Source organism: Gossypium hirsutum, chromosome A11 (assembly GCF_007990345.1).
Source record: "Gossypium hirsutum isolate 1008001.06 chromosome A11, Gossypium_hirsutum_v2.1, whole genome shotgun sequence".
Classification (NCBI taxonomy): Eukaryota; Viridiplantae; Streptophyta; class Magnoliopsida; order Malvales; family Malvaceae; genus Gossypium; species Gossypium hirsutum.
Window position 1 is genome coordinate 15872743 of NC_053434.1, and position 16952 is coordinate 15889694.

At 35.4% G+C, this 16952-nt stretch overlaps 2 protein-coding genes across 6 annotated transcripts; both read right to left on the reverse strand.

Moving 5' to 3' along the window:
* Positions 1-170: 170 nt before the first annotated feature.
* On the reverse strand, positions 171-4747 carry LOC107924457 (NADH dehydrogenase [ubiquinone] 1 alpha subcomplex subunit 9, mitochondrial). Its single transcript, XM_016854916.2, has 12 exons — positions 4563-4747; positions 4314-4413; positions 4172-4236; positions 3942-4027; positions 3749-3833; positions 3590-3660; positions 3030-3161; positions 1716-1831; positions 1491-1614; positions 1349-1417; positions 906-1026; positions 171-770 (listed from the first exon to the last, which is right to left on the reverse strand). The coding sequence occupies exons 1-12, from the start codon at positions 4654-4656 to the stop codon at positions 631-633; spliced, it is 1203 nt and encodes a 400-aa protein (XP_016710405.2). The 5' UTR covers positions 4657-4747; the 3' UTR covers positions 171-630.
* A 402-nt stretch (positions 4748-5149) lies between these two features.
* LOC107923915 (ABC transporter C family member 5) lies at positions 5150-14013 on the reverse strand. Of its 5 annotated transcripts, none has more exons than XM_041081175.1 (13): positions 13706-14013; positions 13410-13517; positions 10825-13089; positions 10372-10692; positions 10199-10285; positions 8397-9089; positions 8097-8261; positions 7643-7937; positions 7017-7231; positions 6549-6854; positions 6261-6324; positions 5873-6112; positions 5150-5777 (listed from the first exon to the last, which is right to left on the reverse strand). In XM_041081175.1, the coding sequence occupies exons 3-13, from the start codon at positions 12955-12957 to the stop codon at positions 5665-5667; spliced, it is 4632 nt and encodes a 1543-aa protein (XP_040937109.1). In that variant the 5' UTR covers positions 12958-13089; positions 13410-13517; positions 13706-14013; the 3' UTR covers positions 5150-5664. The 5 variants fall into 5 exon arrangements, with proteins under 5 accessions (XP_040937109.1, XP_040937107.1, XP_040937106.1 ...); XM_041081173.1 differs by having other exon boundaries at positions 13723-13927; XM_041081172.1 differs by having other exon boundaries at positions 13410-13605; positions 13706-13927.
* Between the last annotated feature and the right edge of the window lie 2939 nt (positions 14014-16952).

Here is a 16952-nt window from a genome sequence, read left to right on the forward strand (position 1 = left end):
TCGACACTGTTTGATTGTTTGTTATCCATAGCCTTGTTTTTAATTATGTTACACAACTGATATAAACAGATATAAATTTTTCACCACATGAAGTGAATTGTGGGCAAACCAATCATTTAGCTTGAACCATTTCATAACTCCAATGAGAAAGAAACAAATAAAATGGTTTCTTTTTAACAGGAGATAACCTCCCAAAGGATGATCTTTAAAAACAAGAAAAATTACAAATGAGATTAAATATTTTCTCACAAATATATAATCACATGAAATAACTGAAGGGTGCTTCCCCTTATTATTCATTCCTAGTTTCAGCCAACGCAAAAAAGCCCCCCTTCCTGTAAAAAGAATAACCTATGATGCCACTAACTAGTTAAGTCCCAAGAGTTGCAGATGTTTTACATAGTGATTAACCAAGTATCTCAACTTTTATTAAATCTTTGCTACTCAGCAAACTCACATTCTTCGTTTTTGGAAAAGGGAAACTACAACTATGCACTCTTTTGGTCATTCTTGTCTTTAAGAAATTGATAGCATCACATACCAGAATAGGCTTTTCAACATCGGAGGCGTTTTTAGGACCAAGAAAAAGGTAAAAAGGAAAACACATCGGGAAATGAGATCCAAATAAAATTAAGGATAAGAATCTGGGTTAACTTTTTCACTGACTGTAGAACCAAATTGTGGACCGCCCTTACGGTATTGAATAAGATACTCGACTGGGTAACCCTTCAACTTATGGGGCACAATACCCAAATCCATAAAAGTTAACGCTGCAAAACCCACCACAAAATAAAAGAGGAAATGAGATGAATACATCTTGTAAAAAGGAAAACTTACTGGAAATGCTATTGAAATTATGACAAAATGACATTAACATATTACAGTCTGAAATTATTTCAACTGACCATTTTCTGAGACAACAGTATCGGTTGCAAATGCATGTATCTGATCCAGATTGAAGATGTCGGGATTTGGTAGTGGGAATGGCACTTTCTTGAGTAATACCTCTCTAGGCATGGCAATTGCCTGAAACCATCGAATGATGAGCTGTTAAATTATAACTCAATAGCAAACGACAATGAGCAATGACAATGAGACAATTAAGAACAAACATGAGTACTAGAAGCACAATAATCACTTAAACATAAATGAGAGTCATGAATAAGTCATGAAGGGCACAACATGCCTCCCATTGAAATTTTAAAGAAATCTTGACTGCCAGTATAACTAACTTTTACCATATATGCATAAAGACAATACTAACAAATTAGTCAGAATAAAAAGCTGCCTTAAAACAGCTAAAGAATTGCTTGTGGCACTTGTCCAAATACAAAGGTTAGAATTTTACCTTTGCAACCGGTAAAGGTACGTTTACATAGCGTGGCCATTCACGGACCGTCTCATACATAAGCTCAGCCTGCAGGGCATTTTATGATCAGTTACACCTAGAAGCATTGATTTGATAAATGAACAAGAGGGGCAGTAATTACCAGTTCATGCACGGTATAGATCTCTGGTCCACCCAATTCATAAACGTTTCCCATGCTGCTTCCATCATCTTTCAAGGCCGCAACTATTGCAGAAGCAACATCAACAACATATACTGGCTGGATTCTGTAATGAAACAACTGTCAGAAAAAGATGCACAAAGCTTCCAGGAAGAAAAGGACCTAATAGATTTCAATTAAAAGGTTCAGGTTATAATCCAAAATTACTTGGTAGATCCACCACCAATGAGTGGGAGAAAACTATATTTCTTTGCAAAATGTGCCCATCGATTCATAATACGATCCTCAGTACCAATCATTACAGCAGGTTTCATGACAGTAGCCTGCACAAGAAATAATATGATAAAACTGTTGATGTTGAAACCATATATAACAAAAAGAAAAAGTGGATGCCTACGGAAGACCAACTTTAACAAGCTAATCAAACCTTTTCAACCCAGTTTGCCCTTTTACTACTCTCACTTAACTTCCCTCAAGCTTATTCAGGAAAGAGGTGCTTGTGATTTTATTATGCACTTAGGTTCTGCGCCATTCATGTTCTTGATATGATTGCACTACCTGAGTTATGCATTATTCAAATGATTTCTTAAGAGTAGAAATCAAATGTTCATACCAAGTCCAAAACTAAGTTTGCATAATGTGAAGTTCAACTTTGACCCTTCTATTGCAATAATAAATGCACTGCGTTTTCCAGGTCACTTCTTTGAGAAATTTCCTAAAACGCTATCAGCTAAGAAGCATCAAAAGTTTAGTATAAGCATTAATAGAAGTGAAAAATAACAATCTACTCAAAATAAAGCTTATAGGAAACAAATGAACTTGAAATTTCCTTTTGCTTGAGATGATAGGGAAGTAAATCATAAGATTACAACAATGTAGAATCAGCTTGCAAAATAAACAAAGATGTAGGAAATCATAGTTGTAATCTAAAGGAAGAGTCAAGTAATCAACTTCATATTTTCACCTTCAATCTGACATTGATGTTTGAAACACGAAATTGATCTCAATTCTTAAATGCACAAGCAATAAACAAGTCCAGATAAATAAAACATGATATTGTCGTTAAAATAAACAACAAATGGATGCACCTAACAAACACCACAATAGAGTCCAAAGCATTTAGAAAAACATGTTACTTAGGAATACAGTAGTGAATAACAAAATTAGTTAAGCCCCAGAAGAGACAAAACCAACAGCAACCATGACAACAACAGAGAGACTTAAACAATCCTATAAAACTGTGTCAAAATTAATTCTCTCATTTTAAAAAAAGCACCCAAATTTTTTTGGTCCAAGATCCTAGGATGGCTATCCATACACTTAAAGATAAATAAAACAAACCATTTTCATATCTCCTTCCAACCTAATTTTCTTTCTGCTCCTTTTTGCACAGCATAAAGTGTATATTATATTAGATAATACTGTTTCATATTATTAATACACAGGCTCGCTTTGTTTATATTATAATAAATTGCTAATAATCATTGCCATCTGACTTTGTAGAAACTAAAGATTAACTACCTCAGGAAGTTCTTTCAAAACAGCTTCTTCTCCAGCAGCCTTAGCTCTTAGAAATCTTGATGGAGATGTCAGAGAAGACCCTAAGCAAGAAACTTGAATAAATCTCATGATACCACCATGTTCTTTGGCAATCTGAAATCAAGAAGGAAAAACTAATACATTAAGAACTAAAAACTCTACAAAATTAAACTTAGTTAAAAGTAGACATGGTTGATAGCAGAAGATGATGTAACATAAGTCACAAACTATACACTGTTTCTTAACTTTGTCATAAATATCAGACAAATGAGAAAAAGGAAATGCAGTTAAACAACTTGCTATTTACATTCAAATTTAAAGACCCATACGATAGAGTCTAAAATAGCAAGCATACCCAACTCTCCTTTCCTGAAAGGTTCTAAATAATTCATTTTCTTCTACGCCAAACCCCACACCTTTGTCCAAAACAGGGACTGGAATAACATTTAGCCCATACACAAGAATTGATCTAAATTCATTCTAATAACATCATCAAGAGATCAAGGGTGCCAATTTCAAAGTGAATGAAAGTTCCAACATACCACTGCCAGTTGTTCTGCCATGAAATGGTTCACTTCCTCAAAGCTAAAGTTTCTTGTCTCATACTCTCTTCCTGCCAATATTAGCAAGACTGATCAAACGAACAAATCCAACATTTAAATTTACTTCATTGTTATTATCAGAATAAAGGCATTTTGTACCAATGAGATTGATAACAACATTAGCCTTTGCCATCACAGCCTTGATTGAATTTTCATCCCTTGGATCGTATTTCATTGGCACTATCTGATAAAGAGAAATATCAAATTAAAACCAAATAAAAACACAATAAGCACTTCAATATGAATTTAAAGAAAGAAGGGGAAAAAAACGCAATTCCATAAGGTATGCAACCTGTCCTAAATCTCCCATCAACTTGAGATGACGAGGGTTATCCTCGGAACCTCTGAAGGGAACTAACACCTGAGATCCCATTTTAGCTAAAATAAAAAGAAAAAATCAGTATACACAAATAAACCTTAAAACAACAACAACAACAACAACAACAACAGCAAGCTCTCCGTAATGTACACATTAAGGCAAAACAATGTACAATAATAACTACGAGATTAAGTTTAAATTACCCAGTTGTTGCACAAGATAACGACCAAGGAATCCAGTAGCGCCGAAAACAGTAGCAATAATGCCACTGCAGGGGAAGGGAAAATCATTTGACATTCAAAGAGAAAACTTTTAAAGAAAAAAGTTCAAATCCCAAAAAAGGACCTGACGGAAGATCGGCCACCGGTGCCCTTGCGAACGAGGTGGCCCATGCCCTTGTGGGAAGCCAGTGTAGATCCGTATCGCGGATGATCACCTCCATAGTCTGAAAAGGAAAATCGATAGTAAATGATTTATAACATTTCGATAAGAGGAAAAAAAAAAACCATCAATTTGTTGCAAATATTAAACACCATTAAAAAGAAGAAGAAAAGATAAATTGGAGAAAATAAAAAGAGGGAATGGAAATGTTACAGTGATCGGAGAGAGCGCAAATAGACTTGATAGAAGAGATTGAAGCAGTTGGCCTCAGAGATTGGTGCCCTAATCGCCTCGTAATCGCCTGCATCTTTTCTCAGCTTAGCTTCTCCGCGCGAGAGAGAGAGAGAGAAGGGACGTGGTTAGTGTTGTTGTTTGAGTTCAAAGGATAGACGATTTGGATTTTGATTTGAGCTTTGGGCTAATCTTTTTGAGCCAACTGGATATGTTGGGCTTTACCCATCAACTCATTAGGCCATGGGAGTTGCGAGTCGAAACATGTATTGATAATATATTTATTTTGGCTTTTTCATTATAATCATTTTTAACAACTTTCTTTTAAGGATTATAAATAAAATTTTAAATGTTTCATTTGAGACTTTTCATCCTTGACAAACTTAAGTAATAAAAATTTCTCATTGCAACTTTTTTCTCTATTATTGTATCATAATCACAGCTTTCATCGTTTTTGACCGTTTATTGGCGACGACGTTGCTCAATTGGATAAACAAAATATAAAATTTGTCTGCTGTAGTTTTGAGGCAGAGAATGTGCAGCGGCAATGAGATAAGCTTGAAGCAAAATTTATGGCAACATGGCATCAAAGCCTATTAAAAAAAAGCTGCCATTAAAGAGATGAAACAAAATTTATGTTTTTTGGGTTTACAATTGAACTTTTTGCCAGTAGAAAAGAGAGGGATCTAACTAGTTTAAATCTTCAACTTGTCCTAACTACATGATAACATTTTTCTAACCACTATTTTATTGCACATCTTGAACAAATATGAACCGCGTTCTTCCCGAGTATTATTACATCGACTGTATTTTCTGTTACGAGGTGTATGTCAGGATGCTAGCCGTGCATGAATTTTCTGAATCCGTTTTTGGGGGATGAATCTACTTGGAAATTACCTTGAAGTTGAAATTACTTGATGCTTTGGTTATAAAATGGTTTGGTGCGCGTATCTGCCCTTGCCATTTGTCATTTGACTTAACCGGGTGCTGCGAGAAAGAAGCAGCAGCGGCAGCTGGTTCACTCTTAGATAGTCCCTCAGCTCCCGATGCCTGACTGGTAGAAGAAATTGGCTCACAATCTGTTTTAAAAATCTGGTATGCCACTTGATCTTGAGGAATACTCGGTTACCAACTTCAGGAACATTGATGATTTATCCTCTAAGAGACGTGCCGGGGTATCAAACTCTGCAACTCGACCTGCAGATAATTTTCCAATTCAAGATTTTCAATGAATACAATACTGAAGCATCTCAAACTTTAAGATGGAATATTAAAGACGTAGCTTTACGTACCATCACTTAGTACCAAAACAAGATCACTGTCAATTACAGTCGGAATACGATGTGCAATAGTGCAAACTGTGCAGTTCATGAACTCTGTTCGGATGATCTTCTGTATGAGATTGTCAGTGGCAGTATCAACTGATGCTGTAGCTTCATCGAGCACGAGTATTCTTGCCTGTTTGAGCAAAGCCCGGCCTAGGGAAACAAGTTGCCGCTGCCCCACGCTCCAGTTATCTCCGTTTTCCAAAACTGCATCACATCAATGGAAAAAATGACATCAACCACATGCAACTTCAAGGGGCTTTTTTTACCTCTTCTTTCTCTATGCATCTTTTGATTTCTCTCTCTTTTTCAGCTCAATGATGCATTAATGATGCCTGAGAGGGACGGTGCAAACCTGGTGTATCAAGCCTTTGCTCTTTCTCACGAACAATATCTCCAAGCTGAGACTTATCGAGAGCCTGCAGACAAAGAAAAGCTCCATGCACGTCATGCAACAAAAAGTTTCAAGACTCAACGTAGCATGCTAATTTTTTTTAGTGGGAGAAAAATGAAACAAGAAAATTAAAAGGAACGTAAACCAGGTAACAAAGTGGCATTTGTTTAATGAGGAAGATTAACAGCTAAGTATGCTGGTTACTTGAGGGAGAGAGCTGGGTATGCCGTATGCAAGTGAAAGTTATACCTCCCAAATTTCATGATCCGAATGCTCTTCGAGAGGATCAAGATTGCCTCTAATAGTTCCTTCAAATAATGTAGGATCTTGGGGTATGATACTAAGGCGGCTACGTAGGTCATGGAGCCCAATTGTTGAAATATCAATGTTGTCTATAATGATTCTCCCACCAGCTGGCTCAATCAATCGGAATAATGCTTGGATCAACGTAGATTTACCACTTCCAGTACGCCCAACAATTCCGATCTTTTTGCCACCAGGAAATGCACATGTTACTCCGTGAAGCACTACAGGAAGATTTTCCCCATAGCGAACCTTCAAAAAAGCAATATTACAACAAAAGGAAATGTCAGAATGTGGTCCAGTAATAGATAAAGGAAAATTATCTCAATGTAGAAACAGTACGGTATATATAAGCTTCCGGTGTTGAAAGAAAAAAAATGGTAGTGCATGGTGTGGTGAAAATCAGCTACATACCTTTAAATCAAGCAACTCAATTGTTCCACATTCGGGCCATGAGGACGGCGGGCGGGAATTTTCAATAACAGGAGGAGCTTCACTTGGAATTTGGCTGTACTGATAAATCCTCTCGATGGAAATAATTTTATTCTCGAGCTTGCAAAAGCTAAGTATCCACCGTGATAACCTTGCGTTTAAGTTAAGGCCATATGTCACAGCAAGGCCTGCCATACCTGTTTAGAAGAAGCAATCAGCATATTATCACGACTAAGAACTCAAACAATCAGCATATTAGGAAAAGGAATATATAATGATGGAACTAAAAAGTTCCCGGGAATTCTAAAGGTTCTCATCGAAAACATTGTCATTTCTAAAGGATAATTCATAGTAACACTATCCCTTTGCCTTTGTAAAGATGACAAGAGAGCCAAGGGCAGGGTCAAAGTGTAGGACTTGGACTGCAGAACAAGATTTTAACAAGGTGAAATGAAGAAAGTTCAAATTTATAGTTCACCGACTATTTGCTTGCCTTTGCAAGTGACAAATCAGTTTATTTCAAATTTTACAGTACACGTCACTCTTGACACTCGAATGCCTTACAAACAAGCAGATAAATCAAATAATAAAGCAAAATATTTACTTACTTGGATCAATACTTCCATGTGGAAAACTCACGAGCAAAATCATGCAAAAAGCAAATACAAAGGTTGAAAGTAATTCCATCCGTAGGCAGAGCCACTCGATAGCTGCAAGACTGCAAAAGAATGGACGGGCGAAACAATCAAGAAGATAAAGGTTTCTCTTCATGAACCTTTTCTCTTGCCCAAAACCTCTTATTGTGGCTGCTCCGGAAATTGATTCACCAAACAGATGAATAACTGGAGATTTCTGGATGCTAACAATGCGGACCAGTTCTCTCGAAGACGCCATGTAGTATTTCTGCAACCAGCAATAAATGAGCAACTCATCAGAAGAAACATGCATTCGCAAGACTGTATAAAACGGAATTAACTTAAAGAAACAAACTACTACTAATGTGCCTTCTCTGTGTCTGAGTCAATGGAACCCAACAACAGAAATTTGAGGCAAAATAGCTACCTGCATCCACAAGCAAGCTATAGCCATTGGAACAACAAGAAGCAGAACTTGCCAAGTAACTTTTGTCATCACACCAACAATTCCAAGAAGCTGTATTGTCGTTGAAGCAAACCCACCAAGTCTAAAAGGAATATCGAGATCCACAACACTTTGATCAATAGACACCTGCGAGTTTACAAATGATAGTCATCATATAACCTGAATAAAATAAAGTGGATTCCAAATAGAGCCAAAAAGAAGACTTAGCAACTTTAAGCATTTGTCAAGTGGAAATATATATTTATATATATAAATACTTACACGATTCAAGATCCGCCCAGCTGGAGTTGAATCGAAGAAAGACATTGGAGCTCGAAACACACTTCTAAGCATACTGAGAAACAATTTTTGTGCAGCTGCTAGACCAAATGTGGCTACCAGAACAGCCCTCATAAATATAAACCAAGAGCTACCAAAAGCAAGGGCCATATAAACAACCAGGAGGACCATAGGACCGACTTTAGCTTGGTCTCCATCAGTCTGGGGGTTTGCCCATGCCATCCACCAATTACTTGCAATTTGAAGGAACTGGAATAATGTTTGTGCAAAAACAATGAGTGGTATCAAAAGGCCTTTATATGCAGCTGCCATATATGACAAGTACACCTTCATGCTGACTCTTCCTTTTACCCTTTCCTCTTCTTGAACAAGCTGCTTTTTCCTCCGCTTTGCTTTCTTTTTCTCTTTGATTGTTTTCGTGTCTGATGCTGATGCACCATCTTGCACTTCCTTGGCCAAACTGTCGATATTATTTCCAGCCAAATCACCTTTTTTATTTAATATAGCTTGCCCATCAAGAAGCAAATTTTCATCCGATTCTTCTGACGAATGAGTTGGAATATCCATGGCTTCAATTGCTTCATGGTGAGCTGAGACCAGAGTTTTGAAATCAGTGCCTGCCTGTAGAAGTTCATCATATTTTCCTGCTTGTATGATACGGCCTTCCTTAAGAACCTGCAGATATGATCGATTTCATTGGAGAACAAAATATTCAGCAAAACCTATGAAAAACCGGTCTCATCATATCACCACCTATAGCAAAAATATGTGTAGATATATATATATAACAATTCTTATATTGGATCCCGAAAAATATGACACCGGGCACTTGTATTGCATAATTAATCGAAGATAAGTCATTATTATATTAAAAAAGTTGAAAAAGCAATGAACTTTCCCTTCAAACAACACCTCATCTCCACCAGCTTTACATTTGATCTCCCTGTAAAGGAACAATTAGTCTCGCATGCTAATATTTAGACCCTGCTACCATTTTTACTGTTCAGATGCCAAAATTAAAACTCATACTTCACTATATAGCTAGCCCATCATCATCCAGTAAGTTGCATCATGTTGTCCGACATTCCATCATTATTGACTTGGTCATAGTATTGTGGACAGTGTACTATCTCCTACGGTGTCACTTGTAGCATGTCATCACTATCTAATTCATTAATTAGATCATTTTAATCCATCCCACCCACTTTAGATTAATCAATCACGTTCAACAACCACCGATACTGGACATGATATTAGATAAAGAGAGGGCACATTGCCTTGAACAAGGATTAGTTCAGAAAAATAATATCTTTTCTTACTGAAAAGAAAAGGCAATACAGGTGTAAAGCCATTAATACAACTAAAAAGACTATTCCCGTCTGCCAAAAAAAAAAACAATACTTAAATATGCCCCCAATTCGCTCAAGAAGAATCTTCAAGAAATAAATCACAAATAGTAGCATAAGGAAACTACTACCTAAAACATAACAAGTCCATGATGTACACCATTTAAGACATAAGTTTTGCAGTCAAAGTTAAAGATATTTTAGGCATAAAAGCCAGTTCCCAACAACAACAAATAACACCTCAATAATTCTACCATCTAAATGTTCAGCTAAAAATTTGTCTTCAGATCATAGTAGAAATATAAGTAAATGATGTCATAGGGCATGAATTTTAGTGTGTGCCATGCATTCATACCATCAGAAATAGAAAAAAAAAAGTACAAGCATCATTGCATAGTGGACTGCTAGCAGGGAAAAAATTTTGAAACTATTTCATACCAGTATCAAATCTGCAGTGGGTAGAAATTCAACTTGATGGGTCACGAAAACGACAGTCTTATTTGCCAGTGCTGTCATTATGTATTCCTGCATTTCAAAAAAAAAAAACAATTGTTCAGCCAACTTCTATTGAAATGAAAAGCAAAACATGCAGCATATTGACTGTATCAAACCTTGAATAGTTCTGAGCTAGTGTGTGCATCAACAGCACTGAAGGGGTCATCAAGTAAATAAATATCAGCATCTTGATAAAGAGCCCTTGCAAGCTGCACGCGTTGTTTCTGTCCACCACTCAGATTTATGCCCCTGTCTCCAATTATGGTTTGATCTCCATGTGAAAAGAGTTCAAAATCCTTCTTCAGGGAACAAGCATTGATAACATTCTTGTATTTTGCTTTATCCATTGGACTACCAAAAAGAACGTTCTCTTCAATATTTCCAGACTGTATCCAAGCCGACTGAGAGACATAGGCAGCAGTACCGCACACCTGAACCTGTTTAAACATCAAAGTACAAGAATAACAATTCAAAAAGCCTTTCCATTAATGGGGAAAAAACTAATAAAAATAACAAAGAAAAGAACTTGAGGTGGAAAATAGTTTAAAAGTTCAATGATCTAGACTTACTTCACCAGAGATCTTAGGAATCTCCCCAAGGATGCAAGAGAGAAAGCTTGATTTCCCGGAGCCGACCATGCCACAAACTGCCACGCGCATCCCCCTTTCTACTTTCATTTGTATTCCAGATAAGGTAGGCCTTGAAGAAGAGGGATCCCAGCAAAACTCCCCATCCTTAATCTCTATAGCCACTTTTGACATTCCTCGGGGCAGAACAATGGTGGCATCTTCCTGCAGTTCTTCCTCCCGCAGGAATCCGGAAATTCGATCAAGAGAAACCTTTGTCTGCGCCATCATAGACACCAGGTCTGGGAAATTCCTAAGTGGCTCTTGAAGGATTCTGAAAGTGGCCAGTGCAGAAAGAACACTGCCAGCGGTGAGTTGACCTCCCAACAATATTGATGTTGCAAATGTCACAGCTGCAACAAATATGGGGGAGCTCCAAAAAATGAATGTAACAAAGGCCTGAGAATAGAGTGCTTTCCGTAACCACTTGAATTCTACTCCCCGCATCTCCTCCAATCTCACTCGGTACTTATCCTCCCAAGCTTGTAACTTCAGAATCCTCATGTTCCTTAGACACTCCGAAGTCTTCCTCATTCTTTCATCCTTGGCAGACATTAACTTGTCTTGATAATCTTCTTGGATTTTTGCCAAAGGAACAGTTACAACGATAGATATGATGGTTGCAATCAATGTGGCAACGGAAGCAATTCCAACATTTTTATATAAGATTGCAAGAGCAAGAATTATTTGCAGCGGAAGCATCCAAATGTCATGGAGATACCAAGAATAGTCTCCCACTCTTTGAACATCAACCGCCATATAATTAACAATTTCACCACTGGTATGGCTTTGTTTAGCTAAGCTTGAAAGTTTCAGCCCCTTGCGATACACCATTGCTGTTAGAGCTGATCTGACATGCATACCCAAAATGTCCACCCCGAGATACCACTGTCTGGTTGTCAATGTCTCCACAAACTTGGATACAAAAAAGATTCCAGCAAGCACATAACCTTCGTGAGGGAAAGACTCCCGCCCTCCCAAATAATCAACAAAGTAAGTGATCATGTATGGACCAACATAGGAAACAAGAGTGTTCAAGAGAGCAAATACAGCATTACAAGCTGCTTCCTTCCAGAATGATTTCAAAATCGCCCAAGCCAAAGACGGTTGCTTTGATTGGTTTTCAGCCTTCAATTTTTCCCAATTAGAATTCAAAACCTTATAATTACTCTTGGCTCGATCTTTCGGTGCAAGAAGAGGAATGTCCTTAAGTTCAAGCGGTCTTTTTGCACCGAGTGAAAGAAGTGCATTTAGCCAAGAAAGCGTGGCCAAGCTAAAGAGTCCGGCATCACTATAAGGAGTAACTTTAAGACACCCTGCCTCTTCTTCTTCAAGAAGCAATGGCTCCTGAAGGTCAGAGTTTCTACAAACTTGTATACCGGTCACGCCTCTAACCGCAACAAAGCAAAGAAATGCAAGAGCTGGAGTTACAGCAAAATTGGCCGCTACATGAGAAGAAAAGTAGTTTGAATCATCTGCTAAGAAAGATTTGCCATCAACATACAAGGTACACAAGCAAATCACAAAAGAAATAGACCACCATACCCTCAGCAACAACGGGAATCTCTCAGACACCTTAAACTTACAATGCAGAGCTGAAAAACTCAATACAAACCAGGCTAAAACTTGAGTAGCAGGCAAGGCAACAGCAGACCAATCCAAAACTTTCCCATCAACAGCCTCTCTTATCAAACCAAAACCATCAAATCCTAGCACCACAACTTGCACAAGAAGCACATAGAAACAACATGATACAGACAATTTAAACCCAGTACCAACTATAACATCCTGAACATCTCCATCAACAGTAATGCTTCTCCTAATTGGGCTAGTATTTGCAACCGAATCGTCCTTATGCAATCGAATTTGACCAGCACAAACAGATATCTGCTTTGCAGATATTATTAAAAGAAAAACCAGGAAAAGTGTCAAATTTATGCAAATGGAGGATAGTTCCAAAACAGGCAACCCATGAATTGCTCTCAGAAGGGAGAAATGTGGTGGTTCTCCAGCAGGTGACGATGAAGAGGAAGAAGAAACTGTAATGCTATTGAGTAATAGAGTGAAGAAGCCCATTATTGGCAAAGGTGAGCTTTTTGGTGAAGGATATAGTCCTGAGAAACAAGCTGAGTCGGTGGCTTTGTCGTTGATGTCGATGAATTAAGTAAGAAGAGAGATCAAATCGAGTGATGAAGGGCATCTCACCATCTGAGGCAATGAAAAAGTGAAGGCAAACAACAACAAAAAAAAGGTTATTTGGATATAGAATCTAAAGACACATTGCACATAAAAACAAATAGATTTTATCAACACGCAAAACAAAGGCAGGAAACAGATAGAACAGAAACATGAAGATTGTTTTTTTTTTCGACTCTCCTCTGTTTCTCTTTCTTGTATCTATAACATGTCATCTTCAGTTAACAGAAGGAGACAAATAAAGGATATAAGAAATCAGATGAAACTTTGAATGAAACCCATATTAGAAACATAATTGTATTCTAGAAAATTTCAAAAAAAAAAAAACTGACCAGGTTCTTTATCCTCTGATCAACCAGAGGATGGTAGCTGGCTTTCTTCAAAAAGCTCTCTTCTTCTTTTATGATATATATATATACAGAAAGAGGGAGCACACACTCCTACATCAGCAATCCAAAATCCAAATGAATGATCTTTAGACTAGATGCTGAATACGCTAAAGCCTGTCAGCGTATTAATGTGTATAATCTAGAGAAATGAAACAAGAACAAGAAGAAAGCTATAAAATTACATACATACATATATATAAATATATATAGAGAGAGAGAGAGAGAGCGGGGGGAAATACTGTAGTGTCTTGCTTGCCTCTGATTTTTTTATTTTTGTAAAGAAAATGCTGAAATTAATATTTGGGTGTTAAGCTTAAATCTTCAATAGGTTGATAATGAGAACCATGATAAGGATCCCCGACACACCCAGACCGCCTTTACAAGGAAACATTAGTAGATTATGGAATTTTGCAGTGTGCATTTGTTTCAATGTTCTGAGGAAAAGAAAGGAAAAAAATAAAATGGGTTTTTGTTTGTTTTCACTTTACAGTTGTTGAGGTGGTGCCATGTGAGGTGGATTTCATAGACTCTCAACTTTGATACCATCAATTTATTCTAAAGCTTATCATTTTTATAAGAGTAAATATATATTATTTATTCGTTTCATTTGTTTCATCATTGTTTTCATGTTCAATTTGGTGTTACGTAAAAAAATCGATAATTATATTTAAAAAGTAAAATTATAAATTTATCATGAAATTAATTTAATCTTTCGTATAGTTTATTTTATTAATTTTGTCGCAAAAAGTAGAAGGGAAGAAAAGGCCAGTAATGGGATCAAACTGTAAAGTCATGGCCGCCCCCTTTTTGAGTCATCTTCCTTGTGCTGAATTCCAAAGATAAAAGTAAAAACAATGATAGCACACTAATGAGTTAAATGACTAAAATATAATTTTATTTTAATAGAGATTAGCTATGGGTACGGAAGACTCTAAGACTATAAATAAAAAAATAATTGAAATTGATGAAAATAGACCCTGTTTGTTTCTTGGCAAAAATAATAATGCAGGTCTAGAAATGTCTAAGAAAAAATAATTAAATTTATGGGAAAATAAACACTGTTTGTTTCTTGAGAAAAAAAAAAGTAGTGCATGTCTGCAAGGCCATAGAGGAATGAAAAAGAGAAAATAGAACGAACTTGTTCATGATTCAGGTATGTTTGAAAATCATTTACTACTAATAAATTTACAATAATATAATTGATTAAGAATAAAATAATAGAGTGCGAGTAAGACAGCATTTGATAGTGAAAACTATGTTATTTTTAGTTAAAGCAACTGATTTACCTGAATCCGGTTTCCCTTTTTGTCTAATTCTATAGGCAAAACTAAACACTTTGCCATTATAATTAGCGATAATTAATTAATAATAAGAAAGCAAAAGACAAAATACTAAAAATGAACCGTTAAATCAAACCGAACTTGATGAGTACCCATAAGAGTCAAACACGATGTCCCCATACACTAAACCAAACGGTTCGTACACACGATACCGGTCTTTTTCCTGGATCGAGATATGAAATTTTTGACTGGGGACAGACGACTTTTGGCTTTGGTCACTGTAGTTGCATAGCATTTATTACAAAATGGTTTTTGCCTTTCTTTTTCTTTTTTCTTTTTTTTTTTTTACTTTTAATAATTATAATGCATAAAAGATATTGACATTCGTTTTTCCAAATTATAAAGCGGAAGTTTATTTTAGGAAAATAAGAAAAACATTGAACTTTAAAAACTAAAATACGTCAAAAGATTTGTTTTACTATATGGTTATAATTGTATAATTGCAATGAAACTTTTGAACCCGTCAAAATATTTTTAATTGTTTACTATATTTTTTAGGGTTAGTCCACAAAAAGGGTTTAATATATAATAGGTTTTTTTATAAAAATATATTATCCAAATTAATAGGGTTTAATATATTATTTCTTTAAGTTATAAGTATTTTTATTTTTTTAATATTTTATATCACATCTTATAATATTTATTTTATTTTACATTATATATTATTAAAAAATTACAAAATTTAGATTTTTATATATTTTTAATTTTTTGAAGTTATTTACTATAAATAATGGTATGATTGTGCTTATACAACTACCACATGGCAAGTTCTAATTAATTGAAGGTTGTATCTTTAAATGAGAGAACCCTTACGATAATTTGAATAAAAAATAGTAATTTAAATATATTTTTGATAAAATAAAATAAAATATTTAAATGAAAAAATGATAAATTTTTGTGTATATAAAGCTAGATAGACAATGTCAAACGGACGGACCACCCTTTGTAATGTGAAACGAGAAAATGAAAGATGATGTTTGGGGTCCGCATGCCTATCCTTCGCCGCTCCGTCCTTCTTTGAAAAACAAAATTCTGCTCAAAGCAAATTTGCTAATTTATTTTTACTTTTTGCTTGTTGTGGATTTTTTTTTACATGATATTTAAAATTTTAATTTTGAATTTAGCAGTTAAATTTATTAAGTTAAATTTTATTATTCATCTCGTGTTATGTTTAAGTTGTGATTTTAGTCAATGTTCTCTAATTTAGTAATTTTTAGTCCTTATATTTTTTAAAATTTTGAAATTTCAATTAAATAATCATTAAGTTCATTAATTAAAATGATTTGATTTTTTGAATTTATTTGAAAGCAAAAAGTTAACGTCGCATTACATATAGTATAATATGTTTGTCACATAAGATTTTAGAAAAATCATGATTTTATTAAATTAATAATTGTTATTTGAATCATGACTGGAATTTCAAAATTCAAATAGTACAAGAATTAAAAAAATGAACAACTTAACTTTTCGATTTGTACCGTGCCGCTTTAACAACATCGCACATGTGCTCACCGGTTTAGGCTAGTCATATTCTTGTTCCATGTACTGGATGGAGGAAGCCCTGGTGGCTATCGAAAACGCTGCAGCACTAGATCGACGATGGGTGGATTCACTTGATTAGTAATACTTGGCTTTGGTATCAGAGATATTACTGATTCTTGAACTTTGATTCTCTCCTCGGGGCAGTAATGATTCTCTTTTCTTGATCGATTAAAGTGATTATTTTCTTTTAATTTTGTTTTAGTCTTGAGAAATGCTTTTAATTTTTTGTTTTGTTTTAATGGCTTCTGGCTTCTGTCAGGTTACTTAACCGTTTTCGGTAGACGTGTCAAGTTGTGTATTTGTTTAGTTTATCTTTCCTCAAATGAAATAAAATTACCAGTTTACTTTTTAAAAAAAATTTAAATTAAAATATAAGAATTAAATCTATAACATACTCGTAGTATAGTTACTAATAGATAAATTTGCCCTTTCTTTATAAGTTATAAATTTCACTTCTAGTTGTGGTTGTTTGTAAGTAATTTAGTAAATTTCTATTGGCTAAAAATTTGAGAGAAAATATCACATACATTTACATGTGGTCTAGCATAAGTAAGAAAATAAAAATAAAAATCATCAACAATAATAATTAGATTACTTGACACCA